Here is a 15,155-nt window from a genome sequence, read left to right as displayed (position 1 = left end):
ATCTTTATTTTTTTAATATTTATTTTTTAGTTTTAAGTGGGCACAATATCTTTATTTTACATTTATGTGGTGCTAAGGATCGAACTTAGTGCCTCAAGCATGCCAGGGGAGCACTCCACCACAACCCCAGCCCCAAGATCTTTGTTTATTTTATGTGGTGCTGGGGTTCCAACCCTGGGTCTCACACACGTGAGAGGTAAGCGCTCTACCACCGAAGGACAACCTCAGCCCTCCACCCTGCATTTTTGTGTAAAAATAATTTAAAAATCTTGTAACTAAATGTTAAAATTATTGAGACACAGCATGTCTCCAGGCAAATTTATGCCAGTTTGCACCTTCTATGTCATCACTGTATATTTACATATCTCTTTCTTCCAACTAATCTATGAATACCTGGATAATAAGAATGTTTGAGGGGCTGGGGTTGTGGCTCAGCGGTAGAGCACTCACCTAGCATGTGCAAGGCCCTGCTCGATCCTCAGCACCACATACAAATAAATAAATAAAAACAAAGGTATTAAAAAATAATAATTTCCATTAAAAAAAAAGGATGTTTGAGTTGTTGGATCCCTAGCACAACTCCTGGCACACACCAGGCAAGGAAAGAATGAATGAGCATGTGAATCCAGAGCAAACTTAGTACCGTGGCATGCCTATAGAAACAAGCCCTGAAATTCAGATTTCTGAAAGATCTTTATATTTGGCTTTCACATGATTGAATTGAACAAAGATACATACACTGCACTTGGTAGATTTCTTGTCTTAGAAACTACTCAGGCTGGAAGAAATTATGTGGGCACACTGAGGGCTGTGCTGCCTACAAATTGAACCAAAGGATTTAATGATTAGTACATGGGACTAAATATGGTGTCATGGGAAAAAGAGTTTCTCTCCAGGCTCTATATTTCTAGCACTGATCATATGGACCAGATTTGAAGGTATACACTATTTTTTAGCAGGTTTTATACACAGTTTAATAACCTCACTGCCAGAAACTTGTAAGAAGTCTGTACTAATTTCTCTTTAGTGTAGAAACAACTCAGAATGATTACACCCACACCTAGCAAACCTTCCTCCTAGCTGGCTCTATGAGCCAAGGGAACGGATCTAGAAAGATCCTGTCAACTGACAAATGCAGAAAGAGCTGCAGAAATGTCACTAAGCAGAACCTCTACTAGATTCTATGTTAGGCTTAAGAGATGTTCTTGGGGACCTCTTGGGATCTCACAATGTATGCTAGAAAGAGATAACCATGGCCCTGCCAGTTACGTGCTGGTTGAAGTTGGAAAAATACCTTCATTTTCCATTCTGATTGCCTTAGCACCTTTTCTTGCCAAGCTGCATGTTAAGCTGCTCTCCAGTCTATGTTGGCTCTCAGTCCAATGCCTAACTGGGCCAACCAGGCAGCAGGATCAGTCTTCTTGAGTTGCTGCTTCAACAAACAACTAAGTTTGAGTGATTTTATTTAGTTATGGCTGTGATAAATACCATAATTAGTAAATATCTGGTTATAACAGCCACTGTTGATTTTCAGTGAATTAAACATGTCATTAACACTCAGCTTGTCATCTACTTGGTGATATCTTCCCTAATTTTTTTACATTCTAATAGGATAAGTCTTTCCATTGTGCCATCAGTAGACCTTGTAACTACTATTAATATTAACACACTGTATTACTATTGTCAGTTTTTTTCTGCCATAAAAATCCTGAGGTCAAGTACTAAAAGTTATATACTCTTGGACCTCCAGGGTCCAGCAACAACTGGTTCTAAGAAAATTTGTAACATACTCATTAAATGGGCACAAAAGAATTACTGAATAAATATGAGAAGTTCTTTTGAGCTCCAACATTCTATGAATCTATAAAATAATGTTATATTAAAAACCATAAAATGAGCCAGGCACAGTGGTGAATGCCTGTAATCCCAGTAGCTCTGGAGGCTGAGACAGGAGGATCACAAGTTCAAAATCAGCCTTAGCAAAAGCAAGATGCTAAGCAACTCAGTGTGACCCCGTCTCTAAATAAAATATAAAAAGGGCTGAGGATGTGGCTCAATGGTAAAGCACCTCTGGGTTCAATTCTCAGTACAAAAAAAAATTGTTTTTAAAGGGCTGAGAATGTAGCTCAGTAGTAAAGTACCTCTGGATTCAGTCCCTAGTACTAAAAATATTAGTCGTGTTGATGGATAAACATTCCAAAGTGTCAACTGCAAAGTGATTTTAATGCATTTTCTTCAGCCTTCAAGGATAGCCTTTATTTTTGTCTGAAGTTTCTCATACTTCCAGCCTAATACTCCATTATTAAACTTCAGTAAATATCTGTCTCTTCTTATTTTTAGCAACTCCAAGGACAGGGACCTTGCCTTAATCATTCAGGTATCTACCCTAAGAGTCTAGCACAGGACTTGGTGTGAACAAATGTTCAAAAATGTATGGGGAAGGCTTGTGTGGAGAATGATCAGTGTGACAGTCACAAGCAAGATAATTTAGTGATTTATTCTCCTCTTAAGGCTACATTAGCAGGTGGAATGGAAGACACCTCCCACTCTGATGCCTTGGGCAACCAAAGCATTATACTCCTTCACTGCCTGCTCTGTCTGGAGGACCCGCACATCAATGCCTTGTTTCTTGAGGTACTCCACAGTGGATGGAGGCACCTAGGAAGAGGAAAAGAGATGAGTAAGTAGGGGGAAAGGCCCTGACATAAGGCAAGTGTACTTTACAGAGTTAGACAGTAACATCGGTCACTCCTCAGTCACCCAGTATGTCACCAGTCCAACATTTGGCAGTAAGCCCCAATGAGTCAAAAGGCCTCAGAAGGGATGAAACTCAGGTGGATGTGTGTTAACATGCGTGAAGCTCTGGGCTCAATTCTTAGCACCCTGCCCCCAAAAGGCCTCTGAGAAGTTGACAAAAGCATCCTAATAGCCATGCATAAAGCTCAAGTGAAATGGAAATGGGAAGAGCATGGATTCTGGAGTCATCCTTGGATTTAAATCCTTATAAACAGATTCATGTTGGGTAAGTGAATTAAATTCTTTGAGCCTTTGTTTCCATGTCTGTAAATTCAGGATAATACCTAACTAGCTCAGAGGGTTATTAACTGAGCTACTGTATGAAAAATGTCTAGCATGGTATAGAACCTACATTGTGTAAATTTTAGAAGTTTGAGTTGGTTCAACCTAAGTCTAAATTCTGTCACATACTAACTAAAAGACCTTCAACCAGCTATTTAAAGTGTCTCAGTCCCAATTTCCTGCCCTGTAAAATATGAATAACAATGCTTACACCACAGCAAGTATGTAAAGACAGCATTAACTAATGCATGTGCTGTGCTGTTCAATGTCTTCTCAGAGGAAAGGCCTTTCTCAACACCCATATGCAGCCCCTCCCCCCCATATTAAGTCACCATTTTGTACATGGCACTTAACATCTGAAATTATCTAGTTTTTTATTATCCACAGGGGGATAAAACTTGTTTGTTTCATTTATCTTATTGTCCTCAGTGACTATAGGTGTCTGACCTATAGAAAATACTTAATACATATTTGTAAATGAATTTATATGGAAGATATTCTCAGTAGTGGTAGCCTTTATTGTATTGTATTATCTTAACTCTGGCTTGTCTTGAATTTTTTATTTTTTAGTTATAGACAGACATAATACTTGTAATATATAATTATATTACATATTTTATATATTTTATAATTATTAATACTCTATACTTATGTGGAAGGTTATCTATAAGGTAATAATGGGGGAAAGTCACAGAACAACACATACGGTGTGATTCTGATTTCTGTAATATGGTTGTAAGTGTACATACATATATATCTATATATATAAGAGTGTATGTATTTTCATATTCATATAAAGAACATCAGTGCAGTATCACCAAATTTAGAGATGGGGGAGGGAAGACCTTTTACCTTTTACTTCTATATTTCTGCATTGAACCTTGAATATTTTGCAATATTCTTTAGTTCTTTATTCAATATTCATTCTTTCTTTCTTTTTTTTTTTTTTTGGTACTAGGATAGAACCAGGGGTGCTTAACTACTCAGCTATATCCCCAGCTCTTTTTATATTTATTTTGAGACAGGTTCTCACTAAGTTGCTGAGGACCTGACTAAGTTGCTGAGGCTGGCTCATCCTCCCGAGTTGCTAGTATTGCTGGTGTGTTCCACCATGCCCAGCTAGCATTTCTATTTCTGTAAGCAAAATAAAAAATGAATATTTTTTTCTGAAAGGGGGAAAATCATAATGTGAATGTGTCCAGGAAAAGAGAAAGCACCATAAAGTATACTCTAAAAATGTAAAACAGTATTAAAATATAAAGGATAAAATACAGTTATGTGCTTCATAATGACTTTTCATTAAATAATGGATGGCATACATGATGGTGGTCCCATAAAATTATAGCATCCAGTGATGCTGTAGCCCTTTTTGCATAAGTACATGGTATGATGCTTAGAGAAAAACAAAATCACCTAAGAATGCACTGCCAAGAATATACCCCTGTCATTAAGCAACAAATAACTGTACTGATAATTGTAGAACTTTAGGAATTCTGGGGTAGAGATAGATGAAACTACAGAATCTCAGGGTTAGATAGATTTATAGAGTCCAATTCTGATGAAATAGAATTGTGTATACAGTCTTTACTCATCCACCGGCCAACAAAATGACAGTGTATGAAATATAGAGATGAACTCTAAAGAAGAACATATCTGTAAGGTAAAGACCCAAGAAATCACCAGCTGTCTTCAGGAATGCTGTGCACACCAGTACCTACCTTCAAGGCCTCACTCATTCCTCGGCCAATCACAAGGGCCTGTACACCTTTCTCGGCAACTTCCTTTACATCTGCAGGCTGCACACCAGGAGAATGCTGGATATGGAAAGAAAATGCAGAAAGGTACCAATCTTTCTTCACAGTAGGTATTTTTAAGGGATTTGTTCATTTAAGAAATGTTTACTAGCCAGGCATAGTGGCACATGCTTGTAATCTCACAACTCAGAAGTCTAAGGTAGGAGGCTTGCAAGTTTGAGAATAACCTGGGCACTTAGTAAGACCCTTTCTCAACATAAAATTTAAAAAAGGGCTGGGGATTTAGCTTAGCTAGCGGTAGAGCACTAGCCTCATATGTGCAAGGCCCTAGGTTCAATCCCCAGTACTATAAAAAACAAACAAAAAGAACCATTTACTGAGGTTTATTCTCTGCTAAGCATAGTTTAGGTTCCTGGGAGTAACAGAGAAGATACAGTGCCACTCGTAAGGAGCTCCAGGTTTAATGAAAAATGAAGAAGAGTAAAAATAAATTTCAATAGTTTTACAAGCACTATACGGAAGTGAATTTAGGGTATTGAGGGAGACATAGAACATCTAATTCAGACCTGGGAGACTGGCATTAAAGAATAGGTGATCAGGGAAAATATTCCAGAGGAGGTGACATTAAAGATAAGACCTAGAGGGGTTGAGGCTGTAGCTCAGTGACAGAGCACTTCCCTAGCACGTGTGAGGCGCTGGGTTCAATCCTCAGCACCACATAAAAATAAATAAATAAAATAAGGTCTTGTGTCCATCTACAACTAAAAAATATATATTAAAATAAAACTTAGAAAAAAAGATAAGACCTAGAATACAAGCAAATTATTCAAGTTAGGGGCTGAGCTGTGACTCAGTGACAGAGCACTTGCCTAGCACATGTGAGGCACTGGGTTCAATCCTCAGCACCACATACAAAAATAAGTAAATAAAATAAAGGCATGCTGTCCCTCTACAACTACAAATTTAAAAAAAAAATTATTCAAGTTAAAGGAAATCAGGAAAACAAGGCATCCCAAGTACAGATAATCACACGTACAAAGGCTCAGAGCAAGGAAAAAGACTAAGGAACCTCAGGTAATTCCATGACTCAAATGTAGCATTTTAGGTATGGTAGAAGAAAGCATCATAAACCATGTTAGAATTTGGGCTTTAGAAAAAATTTATAACAATCTCCACATTTTGCTTTTTCCGAGCGCCTTCCCCACTGAAGTCCTGGAAATTTCTGTTTATCCTTTAAAACCTATTACTCTAGAAGCTTTCCCAGTTTTTAACAAAGATGAATCTGGCATGAAAGAATATTTAATAGTTTCTTTAGAGAGAGAGAGAGAGAGAGAGAGAGAGAGAGAGAGAGAGAAAGTATGTGTGGTGAGTGTGTGGGTGGTGCTGGGGATTGAACCCAGGGACTTGCACGTGGTAGTCAAGCACTCTATGATTGAGCTACATATCCACCCTGCTTTGTTTTATTTTTAGACAGGGTCTAAGTTGCAGAGGCTGGCCCAGAACTTGGATCCTCCTGCCTTATCCTTCTGAATAACTAAGATTAAAGGCAGGCCCCATATAACCAGGACCAATGTAATTTTTTTTTCCAGGACTGAGGACCGAACCCAGGGGTACTCTACCACTGTGCTACATCCTCAGTCCTTTCTTATTTTTTTATTTCGAAAGAGGGTCTCACTAAATTTCCTAGGCTGGTCTCAAACTTAGGATCCTCCTGCCTTAGCCTCTTGAGTAGCTGGGGTCACAAGCATATACCACCATGCCCAGCACAATAAAAACTTTTTAAAAAATAAGTAGGGATGTAACTCAATCATAGAGTGCTTGCCTAGAACGCATAGGATCTAGTTGAATAATTAGTACTAAAAAAAAAGTAAATGTAGTTCTTCATAGAATAAACAAGAAAATGCATAGAATTCCAGGTGTAGCTCAGTGGTAAGGCAAGTCCATCACTCCAGAGAAAAAGATTAAAAAAAAAAAAAGGAAAAACACATAATCATCTCAATTTATTCAGAAAAAGCATTTGTCAAAGTTCATCATCTATTTATGATCTATTTTACAAACTCCCAGAAAATTGAAGAAGGATACTTTTATCCTTATGACAAAGGCCTACAAAGAAAAAAACATAGCTAAACATCCAATATAGTATTGAAGTATTAAACCTTTTCCCTGAATATTGGACACAATTGGAATTTATTTCCTTATTATCTCTTGAACCTGTTCATTCTTCTCCCTATCCACTATCATTATCCTGTTCTAAGCTGTGTTGTTTAGATTATTGTAGTAAGTTTCAACTTTGATTTACATAAAACTACTCTAGCCCTTTTCAATTATCCATTATTTAAACTATAGTGGGAGTGATCTTTTCAAAACACAAATCCATTCATGTCACCCTGAGCTTAAATAGCATTTGGTAGCCTCTTCTTACCTTCAAAATAAATACTAAACTCCTTAATTGGCCTGTAAATTCCTAGCTCTCTAGCCTCACCATATATGTACTTTCTTTATTCTCTGTATTTCAATCACTCTGGCCTTTCTATCAGTTCTTCAATCATAGCATATTCTCCCTCACCACTGTTTTAAAAAAGAAAAGGCAGGGGCTGAGTTTATGGCTCAGCAGTAGAGCACTCGCCTAGCATGTGCGAGACATTGGGTTTGATCCTCAGCACCATATAAGAATAAATAAAAATAAAGGTATCATAGGTATTGTGTCCAACTACAATATATATATATATATATATATATATGAAAAGGCAGCTGGGCATGGTGGTGCACACCTGTAATCCCAATGGTTTGGGAGGCTGAGGCAGGAGGATCACAAGTTGTAAGCAAGCCTCAGCAATGTAGCAAGGCCTTGAACAATTTAGCAAGATCCTGTCTCCAAAAAAAAAAAAAAAAAAAAAAAGATAATATACAGACCAAGAGAAAATATTTGCACACCATATTTCCAGCAAAGTATTCAGAAATATATTAAGAACTCTAAAAATACAACAATAAGAAAAAATAATCCACCATACCAATCCATAGACAGGTATAATCCCAGTGATCCAGGAGGCTGAGGTAGGAGGATCACAAATTCAAGGCTAATCTCAGCAACTTAATGAGACTCTGTCTTTAAAAAAAAACAGGGTTGGGATGTTGTTGAGTGGTTAAGTGCCTAGGTACCAACCCCTACACTAAGCAGAAAAAAAAATGAAACCAGTTTTTTTTAATATTATTTTTTAGTTGTAGTTGGACATAATACCTTTATTTTATTTATTTATTTTTATTTGATACTGAGAATCAAACCCAGGGCCTTACATGTGCTAGGCAAGTGCTCTACTGCTGAGCCACAATGACAGCACCTGAAGAAACCAGTTTTTTTAAATTCTTATTTGTTATATATGACAATAGAATGTATTACAATTCGTATTACACACATAGAGCACAATTTTTCATACCTCTGGTTGCATACAAAGTATATTCACACCATTTGTGTCTTCATACATGTACTTAGGATAATGATGTCCATCTCATTCCACCATCTTTTTCACCCCATGCTCCTTCCCTTTCCCTCCCATCCTTTTGCCCTATCTAGAGTTCATCTAATCTTCCCATTCCACCCTCCAAATACCACTATAAATCAGCCTCCTTGTATCAGAGAAATCATTGGGCATTTGGATTTTTGGGATTGGCTAATTTCAAATAGCATTATAAGGAAACCATTTTTTAAATGGGCAAAGTATTTGAATACTTTATCAAAGAAGAAATATGGGTGGCTAGCACATACATGAATCACATAATGTTATTAATGACTGTGGAAATGCACATTAAAAACACAGACACTGGAAAGAATATAGAAAGTGGATTTCTCATTTGTTGCTGGGGTATTACAGAATATAGAGCTACTCTGGAAAAGAGTTTGGTAGTTTCTTGTAAATTTAAATATATATTTATCATGCAACTCAGCAATCACACCTGGTGGTATTTATCCTAGAGAAAAGAAAACTCATATTCACACAAAAACTTGAACATAAATGTTCATAACAGCTTTTATTCATAGTAGCTTAAAATTGGAAATAACCCAAATGTTCATCAACCGGTAAGTGCATAAACAGATTGTGTATTCAAATAATAGAATATTACTCATCAATAAAAGTAATAATCTAGTGCTATTCATGGCAACATGGATGAATGTACAAACTATGCCAAGCAAAACAAGCAAGTCTTGAAAAGTTGCAATACGGTACATACTTACTACATTAGTATGACAACCCATTTTTTTTCATACCAGAGATGAAAAAAGAACCCAGAGGGTCCTCTGCTCAACCACTGAGCCACATTCCCAGCCCTTTTAATCTTATATTTTGAGACAGGGTCTCACTTAGTTGCTTAGGACCTTGCTAAGTTGCTGAGGCTGGCTTGGAACTTGCGATCCTCCTGCCTCAGCCTCCCAAGCAGCTGGGATTACAGGTGTGCTCCACCATACCTGGCTACAAGCAAAATTTAAGGTCTATATTAGATATTGCTATTTCATTTTCCAATTTTGATTATTGCATTATGATTATGTAAGAGAATTTCTTTTTTTTTTTTTTTTAGGAAATACACATAGGATTTAAGAGAAAGGGGAAATAACATCTTCAAAATACTCAAACAGTTCAGACAAAAATTATTTATAATTTTTTATAAGGACTGGGATTATAGCTCAGTGATAGAGTGCTTGCTTGCCTAGCTTGTGTGAGGCACTGGATTTGATCCTCAGCACCACATAAAAATAAATAAATAAAATAAAGGTATTGTGTCCATTTACAACTAAAAAAATATCAAAAAAAGAAAACATGATAAAGTTTAATTATTGGATCTGGATAAAAAATATATATGAGAATTCTTTATACTATTCTTGTAAATTTTGTAAGTCTGAAATTATTTAAATATTTATAAAGTATATTTTAAAGTGTAGTAGTGTAGGCATGGTGCCAGCCTGTAATCCCAGCACCTCAGGAGGCTGAACAGGAGGAACAAGGCCAGCCTAAGCAACTTAGCAAGACCCTGTCTCAAAATTAAAAAATAATAAAAAGGGCTGGGGGGCTGGATGTGGCTCAAGCAGTAACGCGCTCGCCTGGCATGCATGGGGTGCTGGGTTCAATCCTCAGCACCACATAAAAATAAAATAAAAATGTTGTGTCCACCGAAAACTAAAAAATAAATATTTAAAAAATTCTCTCTCTCTCTCTCTCTCTAAAAAAAAAGGGGGGGTGGGGCTGGGAATGGAGCTCAGTGGTTAAGTGCTCCTAGGTTCAATTCCCAGTACAAATCAATCAATCAATCAAAATAAAGTGTAGTAGTATAGGCAAGTTATAGATCAGCAAGAAGAGACCACATGTATAGGCAAACATACACACCCACCTGCTCTCTGATTTATCTAGCCAAGGAAGCAGCGTTGAACAGAAGCCAGGTGGCTACAAAAAGCAGCATATTTCTGTGGGCTTTCCCCCTGTCTTTTGACCACTTGTGGAGTGTGCAGGAGCTGGTATCACTCTTAACTCAGTGTTCCAGAGCTGGTAAGGAAGCCAAATTCTCTGTCATTGCTGCCCTATTGTATTCAGGCTTATCTCATCAGTACTATACTGAAGAATTTATACTTACACAGTATGTGCTCAGGTTTGAGGGACTGTCAAAAAGTGTTCCAAGTTAAAACACCTGTGTGTCAAATAGCAACCCAAATCATCAGCAGCAAGGTACATCATCTATTGCTAGAAATCAAGTGAAAGGTCATAAGAAAGTATAAAACAATGTAGATGTACAGGATGTAGACCTAGTGCCCAAGTCTCTGAAGAGTATCTATTGCCTCTAGCTTTCCTTGATTTCCACAAAGATAAGGAAAGATTTGAGGGAAATTAGAATTTAGCTTGTAATTCTTTAAACGGAAAAAATAGCCTGGCGTGGTAGAGCATGCCTGTAATCCCAGCAACTCAGGAGGCTGAGGGAAAAGGAGCTCAACTTCGAGACCAGTCTCAGCAACTTAGCAAGACCCTGTCTCAAAATAAAAACATAAAAGGGGCTGAGGATGTTGCTCAGTGGTAAAAGTGCACTTGTGGGACTGGGGATATAGTTCAGTTGGTAGAGTGCTTGCCTTACATGTACAAGGCCCTGGGTTTGATCCCTAGCTCCACAAAAAAAAAAAAAAAAAAAAAAAGGAAAAAAAAAGTACCCCTGAGTTCAATCCCTAGTACTGAACAAAACAAAACAAAACAAAAAACCCCAGTAACTCTTAAAAGGCAAAACAAAACAAGGGATATATTTTCACATGTTTACAACTGGTTTTGAAGACTATAATAGAATTGAATTAGATGCCCTTTTTAGTTTTAGAGCTTCATGATCAATCCTAAAACCACACTGAACAGACTAAATGTGATTTGAAGAACTGAAATTTTTTTTCCCCTGGGGATATGACCACAGTGAACATTTAATAAATTGCAGATCACAGTTGGAGATTTTCACTTTCTAAAAATAATTATATTTACATGGAATATTGAATGGTTTCTTCATTTAAGAAAAATAGCACCTACTTTGAGTGGCACCAGAATCCCCAGACTCACATTCTAATATCACGAAGCAATGCCACTGACTGCTAGAAATCAAGTGAAAGGCCATAAGAAAGTGTAAAACAATAAGCCTCAGGAGATCTAGAGACTGGAGACAGCCCCAGCTCATCAGAGTTGCTGGATCAATGGAACTCAAGTGATGAATTTGGCTGCTGCTTCTATACTGCAGGCTGGGATGTCATGTACAGAGCAATGAAAGATAACTCTGCAGTGGCCAGTGTATCCAGGAATTGGCAGGGATTACTCTGTTTTGTGCAGCGGCCTGGGATTGGAACATCAGACTGCTATTGAGAGTCTTCAACCTGCTTCCAGCTCCTTTGGTGCTTCTTACAATCCCTCAGGGTAAACCCTCAAGACTCTCACCCCTATTGAGTGTCTGATTCTAAGAGGTTTTCTGTCATATGATCTGAGATTATAAAAGTTTATTGTCTATTTTGGGGGGATATTAATTGTAGAAAAATGTCTAGTTACTACTCATTATGCCTGCTAAACAAGAGGATGGTATTCTTTATGGCTTGGGTACTCTATATAAATTTGAAAAGAAAACATTCCAGTATTACACTTTCAAAGAAGCATTTCCTTCTGCCAAAATTAAGGGAGCACAAATGGGTAGTTGCTATAGCATTATCTGGCTGTATTGCTGATAAAAGCAGATTCTGTGAGTGAAGGTTAAAGGATCTCTGAAATCTGTCCCCTGTGGACACTGCCTGAGTCACATTCTCATTACCGCTTGTCTGAATTAACAGCCTCTTCAATGATCTCTCTGCCTCTACAAACGCAGTGACTTGCATTTGTACAACAGGCCCTTCTGGCAGTCTGGTGAAGCCTATGGCTTTCTTTCTCAAAGTAATGTTTTAAAATGCAGAAAATAAAATACATAGGAGTACAAAGGAAATAAATTTTATACAAATGAAATGATGGAAATATTTTTCAAGGCTTAGGGATGTAGCTCAACGGTAGAATTACACCTGGAGCTCTTGTCTAGCATTTACAAGGCCCTGGGTTTGATTCCCAGTACTAAAAAATAAATTACATGTGTGGTGTACATATATACTTTAATAAGAGACTAGAAATCTTTTCCAAAAGTTCACTAGCAGATATACCTTCAAACTGCACATAGGTTGAACGTTTTTAATCACAAAGTGAAAAATCTAAAATGCTCTGAAATTTCAGCATGTGCTCAAACAGTTTCAGATTTTGGAGCATTTGGATTTTTGGATTTTACTGGGACAACTGTTATAATTTGAGCATGGAGCTCATATTATTTAATATTGTATCAATCTTGAGTTTTCTGAGTGTGATGTTATAATCATGTAGGGAAGAATGCCTATGCCTTTTTTTTTTTTAGTTGTAGTTGGACACAATACCTTTATTTACTTATTTATTTATTATGTGGTGCTGAGGATCAAACCCAGCACCTTGCATGTGCTAGACAAGCACTCTACTGCTGAGCCACAACCCCAGCCCCATGACTTTGTTCTTAATGGATACATGTTAAAGTATTTAATAGGGTTCAAGTGACACAGTATATTCAACTTTCAGATAATACATAAAATAATTATGTGGGGGCAGAAGAATACAGATAAAGTTAATGTGGCAGAATGATAACTTGTAAATCTAGGTTAATGGCATATAACTATTCATTCTGTTTTTTTTTTCCCCGATTTGGTATATAGGTTTGAAATTTTTCCTATATTAAAAAAGAAAAGTAGAGCAGTTCAAAATAGGCTTTCCACATAAACTGGGTTTGGAGATGAGTAGGAAAATGAAAGTAAAACCAAATAAAAATACAAAAGCAGAATGGGGTAGGAAGAGCACATCAATCTTTCTTTAAGCAGAATGGTTCTAAGCAGAAGAACTTCTAGCCTTATCAATTGTGCAAAAAAAAAGAGAATTATATTGCACTTTAGGCTTGTTTTAGGAAAGAATTAGTGAAATACATGCTATCTGCCTTTTACTTTCAAATGACTGGAAGGGTAGATGTGGTGTGTGTGCTTAGAGAGAGAAAACACATAGCAAAATGTTAACAACTTGAGGATTTAAGTAGAGCATGACAATTTATTGTACTACTCATACTATCACTCTTCTATAGGTTTGACATTTTCCAAAATAAAAAGTTAAGGTAAAGTTTCCATGTTTTCTTTGAGAGGCTGCTAATTGGTTTTGTCTGCTTTTAATGTCATACTTGTATTCTATTTTCCTTCTTGAACTCTTTCAGCCTAACAAAAAGGATGTATAAATGAATGGCCTCTTCATTTTTACATACAGAAAATTCTTCTCCAGGATGATAGTTATTGCTATGGGACAGAAACAAAAAAAGAACAGTATGTAACAGAATAAAAGTATGGGCTTTAGAAAAGAAATATTTAGGTTTAAATCTTCATTCCAAATAGCATTAATTGTGTGACCTGGAAAAACTATATTTGACCAGGCACTTTTGTCAAATAATTCACTTAATAGCTGGTAGAAATTTTAGAGGAGTTTTTACTAGTTATTTCAAGACAATAGTTTAACACAATAAATTTCCTTGACATTTCCTTTCTGTAATCATGACATAATCTTCCCACAGTTCTTTTTAAACTAATATGAAAGGAATCATAACATTAATCTTCCTCAGGTGTCATTTGTTAAATTACATAATGAAAAATTTGTTAAATTACATAATGAAAAATTCAATTCAGAACAACACTGAGTTTCTATTTTACATTAGAAACTTCAGGAAGCACATGCTTCCTGAAGAAGATAAGGCAAAAGTTTAGGAAATGATGGATAAGAATAAGATTTCATGAGGTACAGGCAGAAACAGTTCATCTGAAGTACAGAAAATGATTTTAATGAAGGTATTGAGGAATGAGGGATCACAGTAGGTTTAGAAATGAATGAGTATTTGGGGATGGGGATGTGGCTCAAGCGGTAGCGCGCTCGCCTGGCATGCGTGCGGCCCGGGTTTGATCCTCAGCACCACATACAAACAAAGATGTTGTGTCCTCCGAGAACTAAAATTAATAAATAAATAAATTCTCTCTCTCTTTCTCTCTCTCTCTACCCCCTCCTCTTTAAAAAAAAAGAAAAAGAAATGAATGAGTATTTGGTATGGGATATTTTGGTCCTCAGAAGTGTTATGAAATATAAGAGATGAAATTGTAGGGATAGGTTGGAACTGTATCATTAAAAAATGGTCTTGCCAGGTGTGATGACACATGCCTACAATCCCAACAACTCAGGATTTCAAATTTGAGGCCAGCTTTAGCAAATTAGCAAGACTCTAGGCAACTTAGTGAGACCCTGTCTCAAAATAAAAAGGTCTGGGGATATGACTCAGTGGTAAAGTGCATCTAGGTTCAGTCCCCAGTAACTACTCTCCCCTAAACAAAAACAAAAACAAAACAAACAAACAAAAAGATTTTGAGCTATTTGCTTCTTGGTTGCCCTGTCCTGAGCTGCCTTCCTCTTCCATGCCCTTCTGCCTCATCATGGGCCCAGGATTATGGAGTAGGCCAATCATAGACTGAACCTCTGAGACTGTGAACCAAAATAAACTTTTATTCCTCTTTTGGTCACAGCAACACAAAAGCTAACAAAAAACACAACTTGGTACTGAGATGCTGTGAATAGTGGTTCAGAAACCTTTGGAACTAGTTTGTGGGGAAGGTGACTTTGAAAAATTTAGAGACACAAGCTGGAAAACTTTAGCTTATTATAAGTGGACTTTAATAGGTGATTCTGGTAGGTGCTCCAAAGACCA

At 37.0% G+C, this 15,155-nt stretch overlaps 1 protein-coding gene across 3 annotated transcripts in view; it reads right to left on the bottom strand.

Moving 5' to 3' along the window:
• Positions 1-2,469: 2,469 nt before the first annotated feature.
• The window catches only part of Aamdc (adipogenesis associated Mth938 domain containing), a 31,586-nt gene continuing 18,900 nt past the window's right edge, over positions 2,470-15,155 (bottom strand). For 2 of the 3 annotated variants that reach the window (XM_026387324.2, XM_026387325.2), the window contains exons 3-4: positions 4,797-4,892; positions 2,470-2,658 (exon numbers count right to left, since the gene is read on the bottom strand). In XM_026387324.2, coding sequence (XP_026243109.1) covers positions 2,518-2,658; positions 4,797-4,892 — 237 coding nt within the window. In that variant the 3' untranslated portion in view covers positions 2,470-2,517. The remainder of the gene's footprint in view (positions 2,659-4,796; positions 4,893-15,155) is intronic. The other variant, XM_026387323.2, reaches the window with a different exon arrangement.

Source organism: Urocitellus parryii, chromosome 4 (genome assembly GCF_045843805.1).
Source record: "Urocitellus parryii isolate mUroPar1 chromosome 4, mUroPar1.hap1, whole genome shotgun sequence".
Lineage (NCBI taxonomy): Eukaryota > Metazoa > Chordata > Mammalia > Rodentia > Sciuridae > Urocitellus > Urocitellus parryii.
The sequence above is the reverse complement of the archived record's forward strand: the minus strand, read 5'-3'. Positions and strand labels throughout refer to the sequence as shown.